Below are 14,397 nucleotides of genomic sequence, written 5' to 3'. Positions count from 1 at the left end.
TTATTTCTCAAAAATCTTTGTAGCAGCAGCTTTTGTGTATTTGGTTTGGGTGTTCAATCCAAGGTGTGATGAGACTCTTGGGATTGCATCTCTCAGCTGGCCTGGGAGTCTCTCAGGAGGAGCTGGGGACTGTTGCCAGGGAGAGAGAAGTCTGGTCTTATCTGTTCAGCCAGTTACCACCACATCCCACACCTGGAGTAAGCAGTTAGCAAATGATGATGTTGACTACAATCTGACCTTTTTTGAGTTCTGTTTTGTAGAAATGAGAATAGCTATTCTGTAAGGATGTGTTGATTTTTTTCCCTTTGTACATTCTGGGTTTGGCAACTACAGGACAGAGTGAGTTTAAGCCAAGTGAGAAAATGTCTAGGAAACCCAAACAAAAATGAAGATGTGGAAACTCGTCTCTGACATGTTTTATTTGGAATCCTGCAGCCAAACTTTAGAATGGAAAAAGGTATTGACGCGATTCATATTGAATTTCCATTAAGTTCATCTTCGCCTTCCCGGCTTCAGGCTTCAGCTGCAGGCCCTTCCCAAAGAAGGCCCCTAAGTTAATCACATTTTGTTAGTGTTACACTTTGTCAGCAAATGCTTAGGTGAGTTTCACTTGCTAGTCTTCGTGTTAAAAGTTATTGCATTCGCCTCTAGTTCAAAGTTGGGTCTATACCTTTAAAGTTTTGAGAGACAGTTTCTGTCTAATACACTTTGGCCCTGGAATGCCAGTAGCTATTTCCTGCTTAATCATGGTCTTCTTACGTCTGGTGATGAGAGAAAGGGATTTTTAATTGATTTGGTCTTGCCACGACTGAATCTCTAAAGAGGCACTCTTTTTAGACAGAAATGTTTCTCCATGACTTGCATCCTTACTCTTGTAGAAAGAGCAGTTTGTGCTGTTCCTAGGTATAACAATGTGTTTTGAACTGATCCTTTGCTCTAGATTTTGATTTTAATTGAATCCCCCCCTCCCACTCACAGTAGCTTACTTTGTTTAGTGCTTTATTAATATCCTTATTTGTTTGTTTGTTTGTTTTTTGCAATATAAACAAAAGGTCCAGACTAGGACAGGGAAATAATTTTGATTTGTTTAGTAAGTGTGAGATGATGGGAGATAAATGCGGTTGGAAGAGCCTGTGTGTCACCCAAGGGACACTGTTCATCCCAGCACACAGCTGTGTATTCTTCTGAATAAGGTGCCTGTTGCTTGCTGTGCCCAAGAATGTTAAAGTGAGAAGTAATAGCGTCTTAAGTTAAGAAGCAATCTATATTCTTGAGGCACGCAAAACTACAAATGCACAAATTAAGAGAGCGTAAATCAAGAATTACCTGATTCACAGACTTTCTTTGAAGTTGTTTGTATAGAGGCACTAGGGAATCTGGCAATTTTTATGTTTTACAGTCTACAGTAAGTAATAAGGGACAGTGTTGCACTTCACTGCCCAGAAATGTTCCTGGAAAGCTTGAATATGCTCCAAATTTGTATCTTTTGATTATGTTTTGGTGTTTTTTTGTAGTAGAAACAAAAGTGTTAGGTTAGCAAGTCTGAGGTTAACAAGGGTTTTCTTTATTCTCTAATTTTTCCAGTATGAAATACTCCTATGTGTTCAAGATCACGATGATCCAGCCATTGATGTCTGCAAAAAGCTGCTGGGCAAATATCCAAATGTGGACGCCAGATTATTTATAGGTAAGAACGTTCCCGTAAAAGTGATGCATATAAGGGAGTTTGAGTTTGTGAGGATATATATGTCAAAATGACAAAAATCAAGAAGCTATATCTGCTGGAGTCTTTTAATTGTCCTTTGATTGTCCTCTTGTCGTTGTTTTTAAATGATTATAAATCAACAAGTATAATATTTTAGTATCTAGATTTCTTTGTAACTTCACAATGGCTTGCTTCTCTCTACAAAATGAAAAGGTAAGTGTCTGTGATAACAAGGTCTGCCTAATACTCAAGAAGAGTCAACATCTACTGTTTAGAATGAAAGAGCTTAAAAGCAATAAATTGCTTTCTTTGCTAGTTTTTCTGAAAAGTTTGAATATACCTTCTGTTTTGGCAGTGCTGTGTGCGTGCATATGCCAAGAAAATGTACTTTCAGCATGTTAGGAAATTCTGGCTTTTTGTTCCCGTTAACTTGTAGGTCCTGTCATTTTCACCACAGTTATTCTCAGTGCATAGTGTTTTGTTTCCGTGTGTTATCAGGAAAGTGTTAAATAGGCATCTTTGGAATTTTGCTGCTAATTTCAACTTTGGAAGTCAAAGATCTCTGAAAAGTCTGGCTGTTTAAAGTGATAACTTGAACCTGTATATGCTATTATTCATTTACCGATAAAGTGCAGATAAATATTTGCACTTTCTGATTCAGTCCCTTTGCAGGAAGACTGTCATACCATAAATATAAAACCTTTCATTTGGACCATTTTATCTCATTTCATGAAGCACTAAGTAAATCAGGCCCCAGTTTTAGTCAGAATTTCCACCCACCTCTCAATTCCACATTTTGAATACAGAATTTAATGGGTTATGTACCACTGCATAACAGAAGCAGCCCTTGGCTAATGGAAAGCTGCCATTAAGAATTTAGTCTATAATGGGCATCTGACATTTTAATTTAATCCAAGCCCACGTGGTGCATTGAGATGTACATCATTTTCTGATCTGTTAAAAAATGTCTTCAACTGCATTCGCTGACAATGCAGAGAGTTTGGCAAATATACACCACCGATACGAGTTACAAGGAATAATGACTGTATGAGTGGACAGTGGCTCACCTGACCTGCAGATTTTCCACCAGGATGGTGCGCTCACTTTTGGATATCATGGTCGTGGAATAGTAAAGACCTCTGGCTCTCAGCTCTTGGGTCCTAGGTTTGATCACAGACTCGGCTGCCTCCTGTCTGCAGTTTGCCCGTTCTCCCCGTGTCCATGTGGGTTGACCCCAGGTGGTCTGGTTCCCTCCCACCTTCAAAGGACATGCTGTGTAGGTTAATTGGAATCTCTCAATTGTCATTGTGAGCTTGTGCATCAGTGTGCGTTTGCCCTGGAATGGACTAGTGTCCTGCCAGGGTATAGTTCCACCTTGTGCCCTTCCAGGATAGGTTATGAGCCTTACCAGGACTCAGCCTTCTGATAATGAAGTGATGGATAGACAGGCTGCTTATTTCACGCTGCATGTGGGAAGCTGTTATTGGTCTTAATCCAAGGACATTGACCTTCTCGTGTACAGTACAATAATATATTTACAGTGTGTTAAGGCAAGTACAGTACAGAACTACAGTGTCTGATTTGAAGAATTAAAAATGAAACCCTAAGCTTCTTTGGTGACTGAAGTGCAGTAGCTAGTCTTGATGCATGCACTTAAAGAGCCATTGATTCACTCAGGGTTGCCAATTGACAGCATGGCCTTTATCCTTAAGATGAGATGCAGAGGAAGTCTATTGATCAGCTTTTGGGTGCAATAACAGCTGCTTTTCTTTTGAAGGTGGTAAGAAAGTGGGCATCAACCCTAAAATAAACAACCTCATGCCAGGTTATGAAGTGGCCAAATATGACTTGGTGTGGATTTGCGACAGTGGAATACGGGGTAAGAATTATGCTGTAAATTAAAAGCCTTATCAGTGTTATCAAGTGCATGAACGTGACCACAGTAAAAAGACAGACTGCAGAAAAATGTTCTTGTGCTAGTAAAGCAGACAGCTTGAGCAGATCAGTGGAAAAGTTTGTGTGTGCTGGGCACAGTGGTTTGAATTTCACCTACTCAAAGTTTTACTCAGTTTCTGTTAATGTTTTTTGTTCTTGATAAAGCTAAAATTTACATTGCAAATAACAATAATGAACACAAGTAGTTGTGCACTAGAAAATGTATTTTTGTACCACGTATTTAATATACTGTAGCTTGTTTTTAAGGATTACAGAATGAAGGAGAGACTCACAAACAATTAACAACCAAGACATTATTCTAATCCATGAAACTCCTTGTAAAAAAAAAAAATCTTTTAAGCAACGAAACCTCACACAATTCAAGATATTTCTTTCAGTAAATAATTTCTGAGACAAAACGGGTAGAATTTTCTGTTCTTGTACTTAATTGTGCACTTACATGACTCATTATGCCTCTGCAAAATAATGTCCAGTCATGCGTGCACATGCTGATGGAGTGCAAAATGTCTGACGCTCTTCTTGCTGTTTCGCAGTGAAACCAGACACCCTGACTGATATGGCCAGTCAGATGACTGAAAAGGTGGGACTGGTCCACGGCCTTCCTTACGTAGCGGATCGGCAGGGCTTTGCTGCCACATTGGAACAGGTAAGAGGTGCTTCCTCCTCTCGTTAGTTATTCCCAGAACACACACAGAACATGTCTCATATTAAGAACTTGTATGATATTTCTGTGCAGATTTTCCAGTTGGTTAGTTTTTCTAATCTGTAGGTGGATCTGTTTACTTCATGAATCATACAGATATCTTTTACCTTGTTTAACTATTTAGAATAGTATTTAATTGCTAGATAAGCAATGTGTACTTAGCTCCAAGTGCCAGGGGAGAGAGGCACCAGAATCACTTTTATAGTGCTAGAACTCATTGATTAAATTTAATGACAAGGATTTTCTGTAACTTTAACGTGATATTAAATGCGGAGCCATTTTCTAGCACAATAAGCATTTATGGTTTTAGCAAAAAGGTTTTTTTGGTAATTGTTTGGCTTATGTGAGTTAATGGCCTGAAGGAATTTTATTCATTTAATAAAAACAAATCACAAGCTAGAATACTTTTGGCAGTATTTTTTGTAGTCAAACTAGTTTAAAATCCTAGTTTACAAAAAGGAGAAATTAAAACCTAATTGTAAGTCACCTTTGACATCAGGTAAGTTAATTTGTATGCATACTTCATGCTTTTGTTCATGACTAGCTTTGCCAATAAATAGAGTGAAACCCCTTTATTTGGAAGGACAAACACAAAGTATACTGCTGTCACAAGCTGTGTCTTCTTGGTGCTGGTAGCCCATGAGAAAACCAAACAACAACCGGTATGATCTGGAGAAAAAGAGCCCTGTCAGTCTGGAGGGATACTTGCCTTGTTTACACTTCCTTAGCTTAGCCCATGGTGGCATAAAACACTTGTCAGGTCCTTTCGATACACAGAAACCAGCTCTGAGAGACAAGGGTTTCAGGAGTCGACCGTAGGATCTCCAACACAAACTAATAAATTGAGGTGACACGATTTTCCAGCTACATCTGAATGACATCTTATTGTTTGATAAAATTCAATTGGGGGATTTTTGGATATGCTGATTAGCTTTAGGTTAGGTGTAAACAGGTGAAGTTCGTGGTTTTGAAAAGTCTCATGCTTGCTATGACAGAGGGTCTATAATGTTTTGGTGTTGATTTCAACTATGGGTCTTGAAGCCCTATAGAGAAAATTGGAGCCAGTTGTACTTTCCATCATGTATGAGGACATTTAGGCCAAGTATCCAATTCTTTCTTCTAGGAATCGGATAGCATAAGAGTATAAGCTTCTTGTGCTTGGTCAAAAACGGAGATTTCAACATTGCAGTCATCCAAAGTATCTGCCCAAATTAATGGAACATAAATAAACGTTCTCAACTGAGCTCCTCAATCCAATTGAACATTCGTGGCTCAAAAACGAAGCTCACCAATGGAAATCACAGATTGCCAGGACATAAAAGCACACTACAGAAGTTGTCTGTTTAATTCATGCCAAAGGATCATTTACAAAATACACAATTACAAAACATTGGTGTTTTCTGGAGTTAAATTATTTATGACAAGCTTAACTTTCTGAAATGCAGTAAACATTTGTTTTCATTAAGATACACTATCCCCAGCTACATATTTCTTTGGGTTTTGTTCATTTTTTCCATGGTATAAAAAAATTGAAAGAGCGTTGTAAGTTCCTGTTATCTATCTTTGTAATCCTTTTCAGTGTTGTGCAGCCACTCCCAAGTGCGTGGCCTGCATTTATACGTATTTTTTTAATCTGGATTTGAGTGTTTAGAACTACTCACTAAACCTGATTTTATTTTTCAGGTATATTTTGGCACGTCTCACCCTCGCTCGTACATCTCGGCTAATGTCACAGGGTTTAAGTGTGTGACTGGCATGTCCTGTTTGATGAGGAAAGATGTGTTGGATCAAGCAGGGGGGCTCATCGCATTCGCCCAGTACATTGCAGAGGATTATTTCATGGCCAAAGCCATTGCTGACAGGTAAAGGAAACTTTAATTCACCGATCTCTATAATGTTGTGCATGGTCTATATCAGGGCATTGCCAGCTTAGCCAGAACAAAACCTAACTGCACCTTGTGGATTCTGTTCAAGAAAAGGAAGGCACAGGGTATAACTGTAGAGTAGTGCCTCATTAATTGTGTTCACAAACTTTGGAGCCCTAGACTGGAAGTCTCAAGAGGTCTTTTGTCAATGTTCAGAACAGTAGCTTCAAGAGCCACACATTCCCTGATAAAAATGATTCACACCCTGCACAGTATGTATGGAGGTTCTTCACTCTTGCTGCCCTTTCAGCCACAGCTATGTACTTGATCTGTTTAAACTTGTTTTGCCAGTTCCCAAGCAAAAAAAAAAGTCACAAATCACCTGCCGGTTTCACAGTTGTTTTTACATAGAGCATACCTCTTGAAAACAAGTGATCTCCATTTTCTTTTAGGTCCTCTGCTCTCTCTTGTGTGTTGCCCTTCACTATAAAGGTTTTCTACATTTAAGTCAAATTGGGACCATATGAATGTAGTCAAATCATTCAGTCATTTAGTGGTGCCACACCAAGAAGTCAGCATTATACCTAAAATCCAATGTCTTAAAATTAATATGACACCTTCATTTCCTGATGTTTAGTAGGAATGCCATAAAAGTGGAATAATGCAAATGTATTCATATTGTAGTTTAAGGTATTTAAATATATTCAATTTCAAAATATTTTCAGTTGGATAACAAGTTTTCAGTTTTATCCTGTGGGTCCTGAGGTTTCAGATCTGTGGTAAAAAAAAATGACTAGAAAATCTTGCTCCTTTTTTGTTTCCAAGTGTTTTTGGACATCTCTCGATATTTTGCCATTTCTTTGATAAGCTGTCATTTTATTATTGGATTAAGTTGGTTGTGCCAAAATCCAAAAAGGTAATTGATTAGGGGTTCTAGTATGTTAATACCCCTGATCTAGATTGATAGATCTTATAGGATTTTCATACAGCTGTGTTGAATGCCCGGACATCTACAGTTCTCTTCGCATCTGGCAGCAAGGAGAAAGATGCTTTACAGCTGTGAATTTTCAGTCTCACTTTGGTCGTTTATGTCTTTGTTTGATGCTTGTGGACTGATGCACCTTTGTAGGAGTACAGCAGACTACAGTATGCATTACCTGGTCATTGCTCCTTTCATAGTACAGCATGTCATGATGTTCTACGACTGGCTTGACAGTGACAGTGAAATACCATCACATCAAAACTGGCAAAATGTAAATCTGTTTGGATCAAAATGGATCTGTTTTTAAACTAAAGTTTGACTCTGTACTAATGTATGTTTTTTCTCATAGGGGATGGAAATTCTCCATGGCCACTCAGGTAGCAATGCAGAACTCGGGCTCCTACTCAATTGCGCAGTTCCAGTCTCGCATGATTAGGTACTTAGAACATTGTGGTAACAATGACCATTTTATGACCATAAAATATGAATAAAAATTATTTGGATGTAAATGTGGACAGAAATGCTTTAAAACCCTTATACTGTCTGCAGTAGCATAACACAGGTTTCATAGGTTAACAGCAACTAATGCCCCAGGGATAAAGGTCATGTAGAGCAGCTAATTCAACTAAATGATCCAAATATCAGAAAACCGAGATGCTCCAACACCAGAACGTAGTGTCAGTGTTCTAAAATTTCAGTTTTAAAAATTTGCGTTAGCGTTATAACTCATAGTGTAAATTTTAAGATCCCAAAGCAAAGAAAAATATCGTTCCAGCTCCTGAATTGAAATTCAAAAAGGTGAAAGAGCGTCAGTTTTTTTTTTAATTCACCTTGGGCCGTGCGCTCAAGCCATTTTTGTTTTTAAAGTTTCCCCCTTGCCCAGGTTTGATGTTTTCTTGCTTCGCTTGCAGGTGGGCCAAGTTGCGCATCAACATGCTCCCAGCCACCATTGTCTGCGAGCCGATATCGGAGTGTTTTGTGGCAAGCCTCATTATTGGATGGGCAGCTCACCATGTGTTCCGATGGGATATAATGGTGTTTTTCATGTGCCACTGTTTGGCGTGGTTCATTTCCGATTACATACAGCTCAGGGGAGTCCAGGTAAAGATCTCTTCTTTTGACATCTGTCTGCATTCACATACTAACTTTCTAATTGAAAGTGAACTAAGCTCGCAGACATAGCCTGTTACACTTCCAAGGGTCTTGGCATTAATTTAGGAGTTTGAAACTATTACAAATATGAATGTTTTCAATAATAAAGTTAGTCTTTTTCACTGATTTCTATGTAAGTGTAAATCAAGTATACATGGTCTGTGGGTGCTAGTGAGGTAAGCTGTGTTAATATGTACAGTATATACAGTATTTTAGATTGGGAGGATGCCTGTTTTGTTACTTATTAAATATGGGATTACTTTCTTCCACTTACTGATTAAAATTTAATGTGCCAGCTTTCACAGTCTCCAAATCCATACATCCACTCTTGTTTTACTAGTATAGGCCGGGAAAAATCTGCAGTCACACCTCCTGTTCTCCCCAATCGTATTTCCAGAACTGTACAGTGTGAATAAGTAAATGCTTGAAGAAAAAAAACATAAAAATGTATATACCTTAAGTCAAGTACAACCTGATAAGTAGGTACGTAGCTTTTCTAATAAAAAGAGCGAATATTGGGCTCCTATTGCACTTAGGATCATCTTCCATGTCAGTAGTATTTGATAAATCAGGAAATCCTTGGGTTCTGTGTGATAATGAGTAAATCCAGTGATTACAGTGAAGCAGTATTGCTTCCTTGCCCAACCTCTCTGTACATTTTCCAGATTTTTTAAAGTGTTTGAGGAGTGTTATTATATACTCCTTAATAACACGTTTCTTTCACTGGTAGGTTCCTCTGCACTGTGCCTTATCAGTTAGTGTAAGTGCTTTATAAGAATCCCCAGGAAATGTTCAGTTCCTTTCCACCCACACTATCAATAGTTCCATATTACGTGACAGGATAACATTGAGGACATAGGCTGTATGGCCTAGTTTTATGCAGAAATGGGAAAGTGAAGAAAGAATGTACTATTTGTGTGTGGTAGGTAACAAGTGGCCTGTTTCCCCTCTCTGGGAAAGCAGACCGTGTGCTTGCAAGGAACTTCAAAGCTTTTAAATTCATAGGACAAGCACTATATTAAATTGTTTCAGTTGTCATCATCGAGAGGGTAAATGGGGTTTCACATACTCAAGGTCCAGCTACTCCCAATGTTAGTTTCCCGGGACTGTGCTGATGCTGAATGGTTCCTTTTGTCTTCCTCCCGAAGGGCGGACCTCTCAGTTTCTCCAAGCTGGATTACGCGGTGGCCTGGTTCATCCGGGAATCGATGACGATACAGATCTTTCTCTCGGCGCTGTGGGACCCCACGATCAGCTGGAGGACGGGCCGCTACAGGTTGCGCTGTGGAGGCACGGCAGAGGAAATCCTGGATGTATAACCTAAGCGAACCCATGGACTACTCGACAAGAGGCGCAAGAGATTTAAGAAAAAAAGAAAGCATTTAAAAAAAAACCGAAACAAAAGAAAAAGAAAACTGCAAAGAAAAAATTACAAATCCGATGTTTGTATAAAAAAGAAGCTTTTAAAAGAATTTGACCTTTGATGGTTTTTACTTATGTGTTTGAAGAAAAGTGTTCATTATTTATTTTGTGTGGGACTTGCGGCTTGTGTTCTTGTGTTCTTGTTTTTTTTTTTTGGAAGACCGGTGGAAACCCCTGGCCTGTGCCAAACAGTCCCAAAAACTGTGAAGAAAAGGTATGAGAGGAGATGGGAAGGCATTGGTGAATATATCAGCCTTTGGTGAACGCTGTGGGGCGTACAAGTGGGGTTAATATTTCTTGGAGTGGGTGGGAAAAGAACGTTTTTTTAAATTCTGACCTTTTTTATTGTGAGCACTACTGAGAACTTAAAAGCACCTACTGACGACCACTTTGTGTGTACAGGTCAAGTAATATCTTGCAGAGGAAAGGGGTTGTTTTTTTAGCATGGAGTTCAAAGTGGTATTTAGGGTACATCTGAGTTAAGATCACTTCCCAGTACCACCCGTTATTGCTAAAATGAGCTCATCAGTTTGTGAGATCTACATACGTTTTAAGTTCCCATAGACCAAACTGATTTTGATTTTACAAATGACCTTTTTCCATGCATTAATTTTTCCATCTCCAGTTTGACAATCTGGGTTTTACTATTGTTTAGAAGACCACTGATTTAACTGTAGGCAATTTAAAATATGCCATAATCTACTTAAGAATGGGTTCATTGGATTAATCTTGGATTGTCCTTCCTTAAGTAATGTTAGGAAGGTTGTGCTTGGTGCTATTTGGGATCTTTGTACCCAGCTGATTATTTCTGTACTTTTAATCCACATTCTAATGAATCAGCCCATTCCTAATCTGAGGATTAAGTTTTCAACTATTTTCAGGGAACTGCACATTTGGGGAGAAACAAGTAAACTGCTTTTTGTTTAGGACAAGCAATTTGAATAGCTAGATTATAAAATATACTGTGAGAAGATACGAAACAATAGGTGTTGGAAATACTATTCCTAATTCCTCTGTGTGGTTTTCTAAGATAAAAGTTATTCTCTCATTAATTTGGCACTGATGTTAAGATTAAGTTTTAGAAAACTTTCAACAAAATTTGATTTTTTTCTTAATTTAATTGATATGTTCAACATTATAATGTAGTTCTTTTTCATCAGTAAACTGAATGCTAAGCATTCAATAAGTCCAATTATTTCAATATAGCAGCCTTTTAAACTTTATTATTTATACATTTTATCTTAAAATGGGTTTTTCATGAATCCCATTTTAAATACACCGTAGCAGTGTTACTGACATTTTCAGCAAATGCCAAAACTCTGGTGACAGATATTTTAGGCACTGACACATTTCAAGAGATTTGTTGCCAGACTTAGTATTTTTCCAGCGTTTCTGGAGTTTGTGATCCTCTTTGCATTAAAGGATTTTATTTTCCTGATGATCAAATAGCTCCTAGAAAGTTAAAACTGTCATACTTGAATTTATCTTCACTTTTTTTACAAAAAAACGCAGTTATCTGAAAAGTCATTTCATTGGTAACGATTGTCATGACTGGGAACAAATCTCAACAAAGAGCAGCTTAAGCTGTTCAGGTGTTGTTCCTTTTAACTAGATCTGTCACTACTTTCTTTTCTAATGAATAATAAAAAAAAGTTTCTTAAAGGAAAAGCGTTTCTTTTTGAACGGCTTAAGCAAAACCAATCACTGTAGAACCATTGAAATTCAAGAAACTTAATCCTCAGTGAGACTGTCAGACTTGTGCCCTCCAGTCATGTTGGCTTTGGTGGTTAAGCAAAACTGTGAATTGTAGTTCTCATGGGGAGTTACAGGTACTGTCTCGCCAAACCAGCAAAAGTGTAGAACATGGTTTTAAAGTAGGACATCAAGGCAGAATAACAATATACAGCGACATGAAGGTCAAAAGTCTGACGATTGCATTTATCTAGAGGCTGAAAAATTTTTTTTTTTCAGTTGTTCCATTCTCTTGCAAATTTCTAAATTGGTTAAAAAAGCCATGCCTACAGTTAAAATAAATATGTAATGGGCGCAGTATCCCATGATCTCCTCCTCCTCCAATCTAATAATCTCTTGGTTTAGAACAAGATTGGAGTCTAGCCCAGTCTAAGTTTATGTGAGCAATGTGGTCTTTTTGTTGTTGTTAACTGAAAGTGGATTGAATTAGCTGGTTATGATTTAAGGGTGTGTGTTTCGGGAGTGGGGGGATGAGTTAAATAGCAATAAAGAATACAGTGAGAGGCCACAATGTGAAGTTGTTTGCTGTATTCTACTTGTAGGGACAAAACTCGAATTCTGTCTTGGTATGAAACATTTCTGATTTTTTTTTTTATAGAGACCATTTCAGTACCATTTTAAGCTATTTTCTTACCAAATATATAGCATAGTTCAATACAGACTTAAACTGAATGTAATACTGCATGTAAATGAGTAAGTACTAACTGTTTAAAATACAATTTGAATTAAATGTCAAATTAATTGCCATAGTAGGCACAAAGGAATGGGCTGAGGTGTGGTGGCTATATTTTGCAACCAAGAAACTTTCTTTCCTATCAGACGAAGTCTGCAGATACATGCTTTCTTTGCTAGTTGTCTTCTAAGCATCATTTTGTAACCCACCTCATGAAGGGGGGGGTCTAAAATGGCACTGTAAATTTCCGATCGACTCCTTGCTTTTTTTGGTGTATGCGTGTGTGTACTCTAAGGGTGGCCTTTTTATATTTGCGAAAGATTGTATTGTTCTGTTATACAGTGGGGAACTGGACTGTTTATTTTTTTATTTTATTTTTAATTGCTTTTTTATATTCATCTGTTGTACATAATATGCAGACTGATGCGGAATAAGACTGGAACCCTTGGGAGGTTTGCTATGTATTGGTCCCACAAGCTGTTGCACAGATTTCTCGCTGCAGCTGAGCTCTGTTCTGTTTTGGAATGAAAAGCATACCTTGGGATAGGTTGAACTACCTCTGAATGATGGCAGTGGCAATGGGCTGTTTGGTGGCTGTTTGATAAATCTCTGCTGTTCATGCCCCTTAAGAGATCTTTTGGCTTTAAGGCACCATAGCAGTTGGATTTTTAATTCAGCACACATTTAGGAGGCCGTCTTGAATGGCACCCACTTCAAACTAGGTATCATAAAGGATGACTGTCATGAGCTGACTTAGATCTGTCCATTAGCCCTTGTTCCTGAAGAGAAAGACAGGAACACAGGTACAAGGCGCACAAATTTGAGTTGCGAATCGCCTGACTGGAGTAGTTCAATGAAAAGAAGCAGACATTTCGGTTGCTCTGTTTAATTCTAACACAGCGACCAAGCATCATGTGCAAGCAGTGACAAGTGCCGTAAGTGAGTGTGTCAGGTTAGCTGCTCTTTTGTGACCATCATAACATTCTGTGCTCAGCTTGTCAATAGAAGCTCAGTATGGGAACAAGTCTATAGAATTTGACTGTTTCTGCGAACAAAAATCCAATCAAGGCATAAGTCCACTCAAGCTTTCCAAACAATTTCTGTTGTGTACTGTGTGGGTTTACAACGACAATATTAATGTTACCTCAATTTTGAAGCAACAGGAATTTAGGCTTTCGGCACTACTGGTTTTTACCACTTTGCATCAGTTTATCACTCTACCAAGTCAAAGACGGTGCCAAACCTCACTGGAGGGACATCTTGCAGTCTTAATGTACAGTAGGTAGAGCTTTTAGGATTCGGATGAGTAGACGTTAGTTTGAAGGGTGGATTCTGCTGTGAGTGACTGAGTTTGTGGACCATATTTTCACTTTAATCGCCTTATGAAATAGTCATTTTGAAGGGCAGCCGCATATCTTCAAGGGTCCAGTTTTGACAGCAGGGTTCAGGAATGTTCCTGAAACAAAAAACGGTCTGGTCATGATCCACCACTCATGTTGTTTTATGTTGTCTTGTCAAATATCCTGTACAGTTAGTAGTTTTTTTTTTTATTTGTACAGTGTATTTATGAAGTTTGGTTGAAACCATTGTAATCACTGCTCAATAAAAGCCTAATTTATTATCAAGCTGGACATTTTTTTTCTTTTTTCATCACTTTATTAGCAGTGTCATCAAAAAGGATGGACAAACTTCTGTATGTTAATTATTTTTCCTGCATTTTTGCGTTTTGTCGATACAGTATGAGTACTTGACTGTTCCGTATTGTACTCCGAAAACGAATGCGTGGATCCACAGCTGGAAACTGTGTTATTACAGAGACAAAATTAAAGCTTTATTGAAATAACTGTTTAGTGTCTGTTTTTTTTTCTCAAGCTTCTTCTTTGTAGGAAAGTTGACACTGTAGATTTCTAAGCCTGTTAATTTAACTTTTTTTTATTTTATTTTTTTAAAACCCAAAAGCCTAAACTTATCTTTTGCTATGGTGCTTGAAATTACAACTACTGATTCCAGCTTAATTCTTACGAGTAAAAACACCTTTTCTTTCTTTTCAAAAAAAGGATTGACAGAATTCTTTTAAAAAAGGTTCTAAATATGTGAAATGGTTGAGGGTAACTGGTAAAGATTCCATTATATTGTATTTATTTGAATTGAAGTTCTGTGATGGTTATTGGCCCCAACAATCTAGTT

The 14,397-nt window shown here is 38.0% G+C and overlaps 1 protein-coding gene across 2 annotated transcripts in view; it reads left to right on the top strand.

Moving 5' to 3' along the window:
- The window catches only part of ugcg (UDP-glucose ceramide glucosyltransferase), a 46,821-nt gene extending 32,767 nt beyond the window's left edge, over positions 1 to 14,054 (top strand). For both annotated transcript variants that reach the window (XM_088630270.1, XM_088630268.1), the window contains 7 exons: positions 1,585 to 1,687; positions 3,483 to 3,584; positions 4,195 to 4,307; positions 6,048 to 6,226; positions 7,561 to 7,647; positions 8,123 to 8,312; positions 9,512 to 14,054. In XM_088630270.1, coding sequence (XP_088486396.1) covers positions 1,585 to 1,687; positions 3,483 to 3,584; positions 4,195 to 4,307; positions 6,048 to 6,226; positions 7,561 to 7,647; positions 8,123 to 8,312; positions 9,512 to 9,682 — 945 coding nt within the window. In that variant the 3' untranslated portion in view covers positions 9,683 to 14,054. The remainder of the gene's footprint in view (positions 1 to 1,584; positions 1,688 to 3,482; positions 3,585 to 4,194; positions 4,308 to 6,047; positions 6,227 to 7,560; positions 7,648 to 8,122; positions 8,313 to 9,511) is intronic.
- Positions 14,055 to 14,397: the final 343 nt, after the last annotated feature.

The sequence above is a fragment of the Lepisosteus platostomus genome, chromosome 4, assembly GCF_059453375.1.
Source record: "Lepisosteus platostomus isolate fLepPlt1 chromosome 4, fLepPlt1.hap1, whole genome shotgun sequence".
Classification (NCBI taxonomy): domain Eukaryota; kingdom Metazoa; phylum Chordata; class Actinopteri; order Semionotiformes; family Lepisosteidae; genus Lepisosteus; species Lepisosteus platostomus.
Note: the sequence above shows the minus strand (reverse complement) of the source record. Positions and strands in the feature narration are given on the sequence as shown.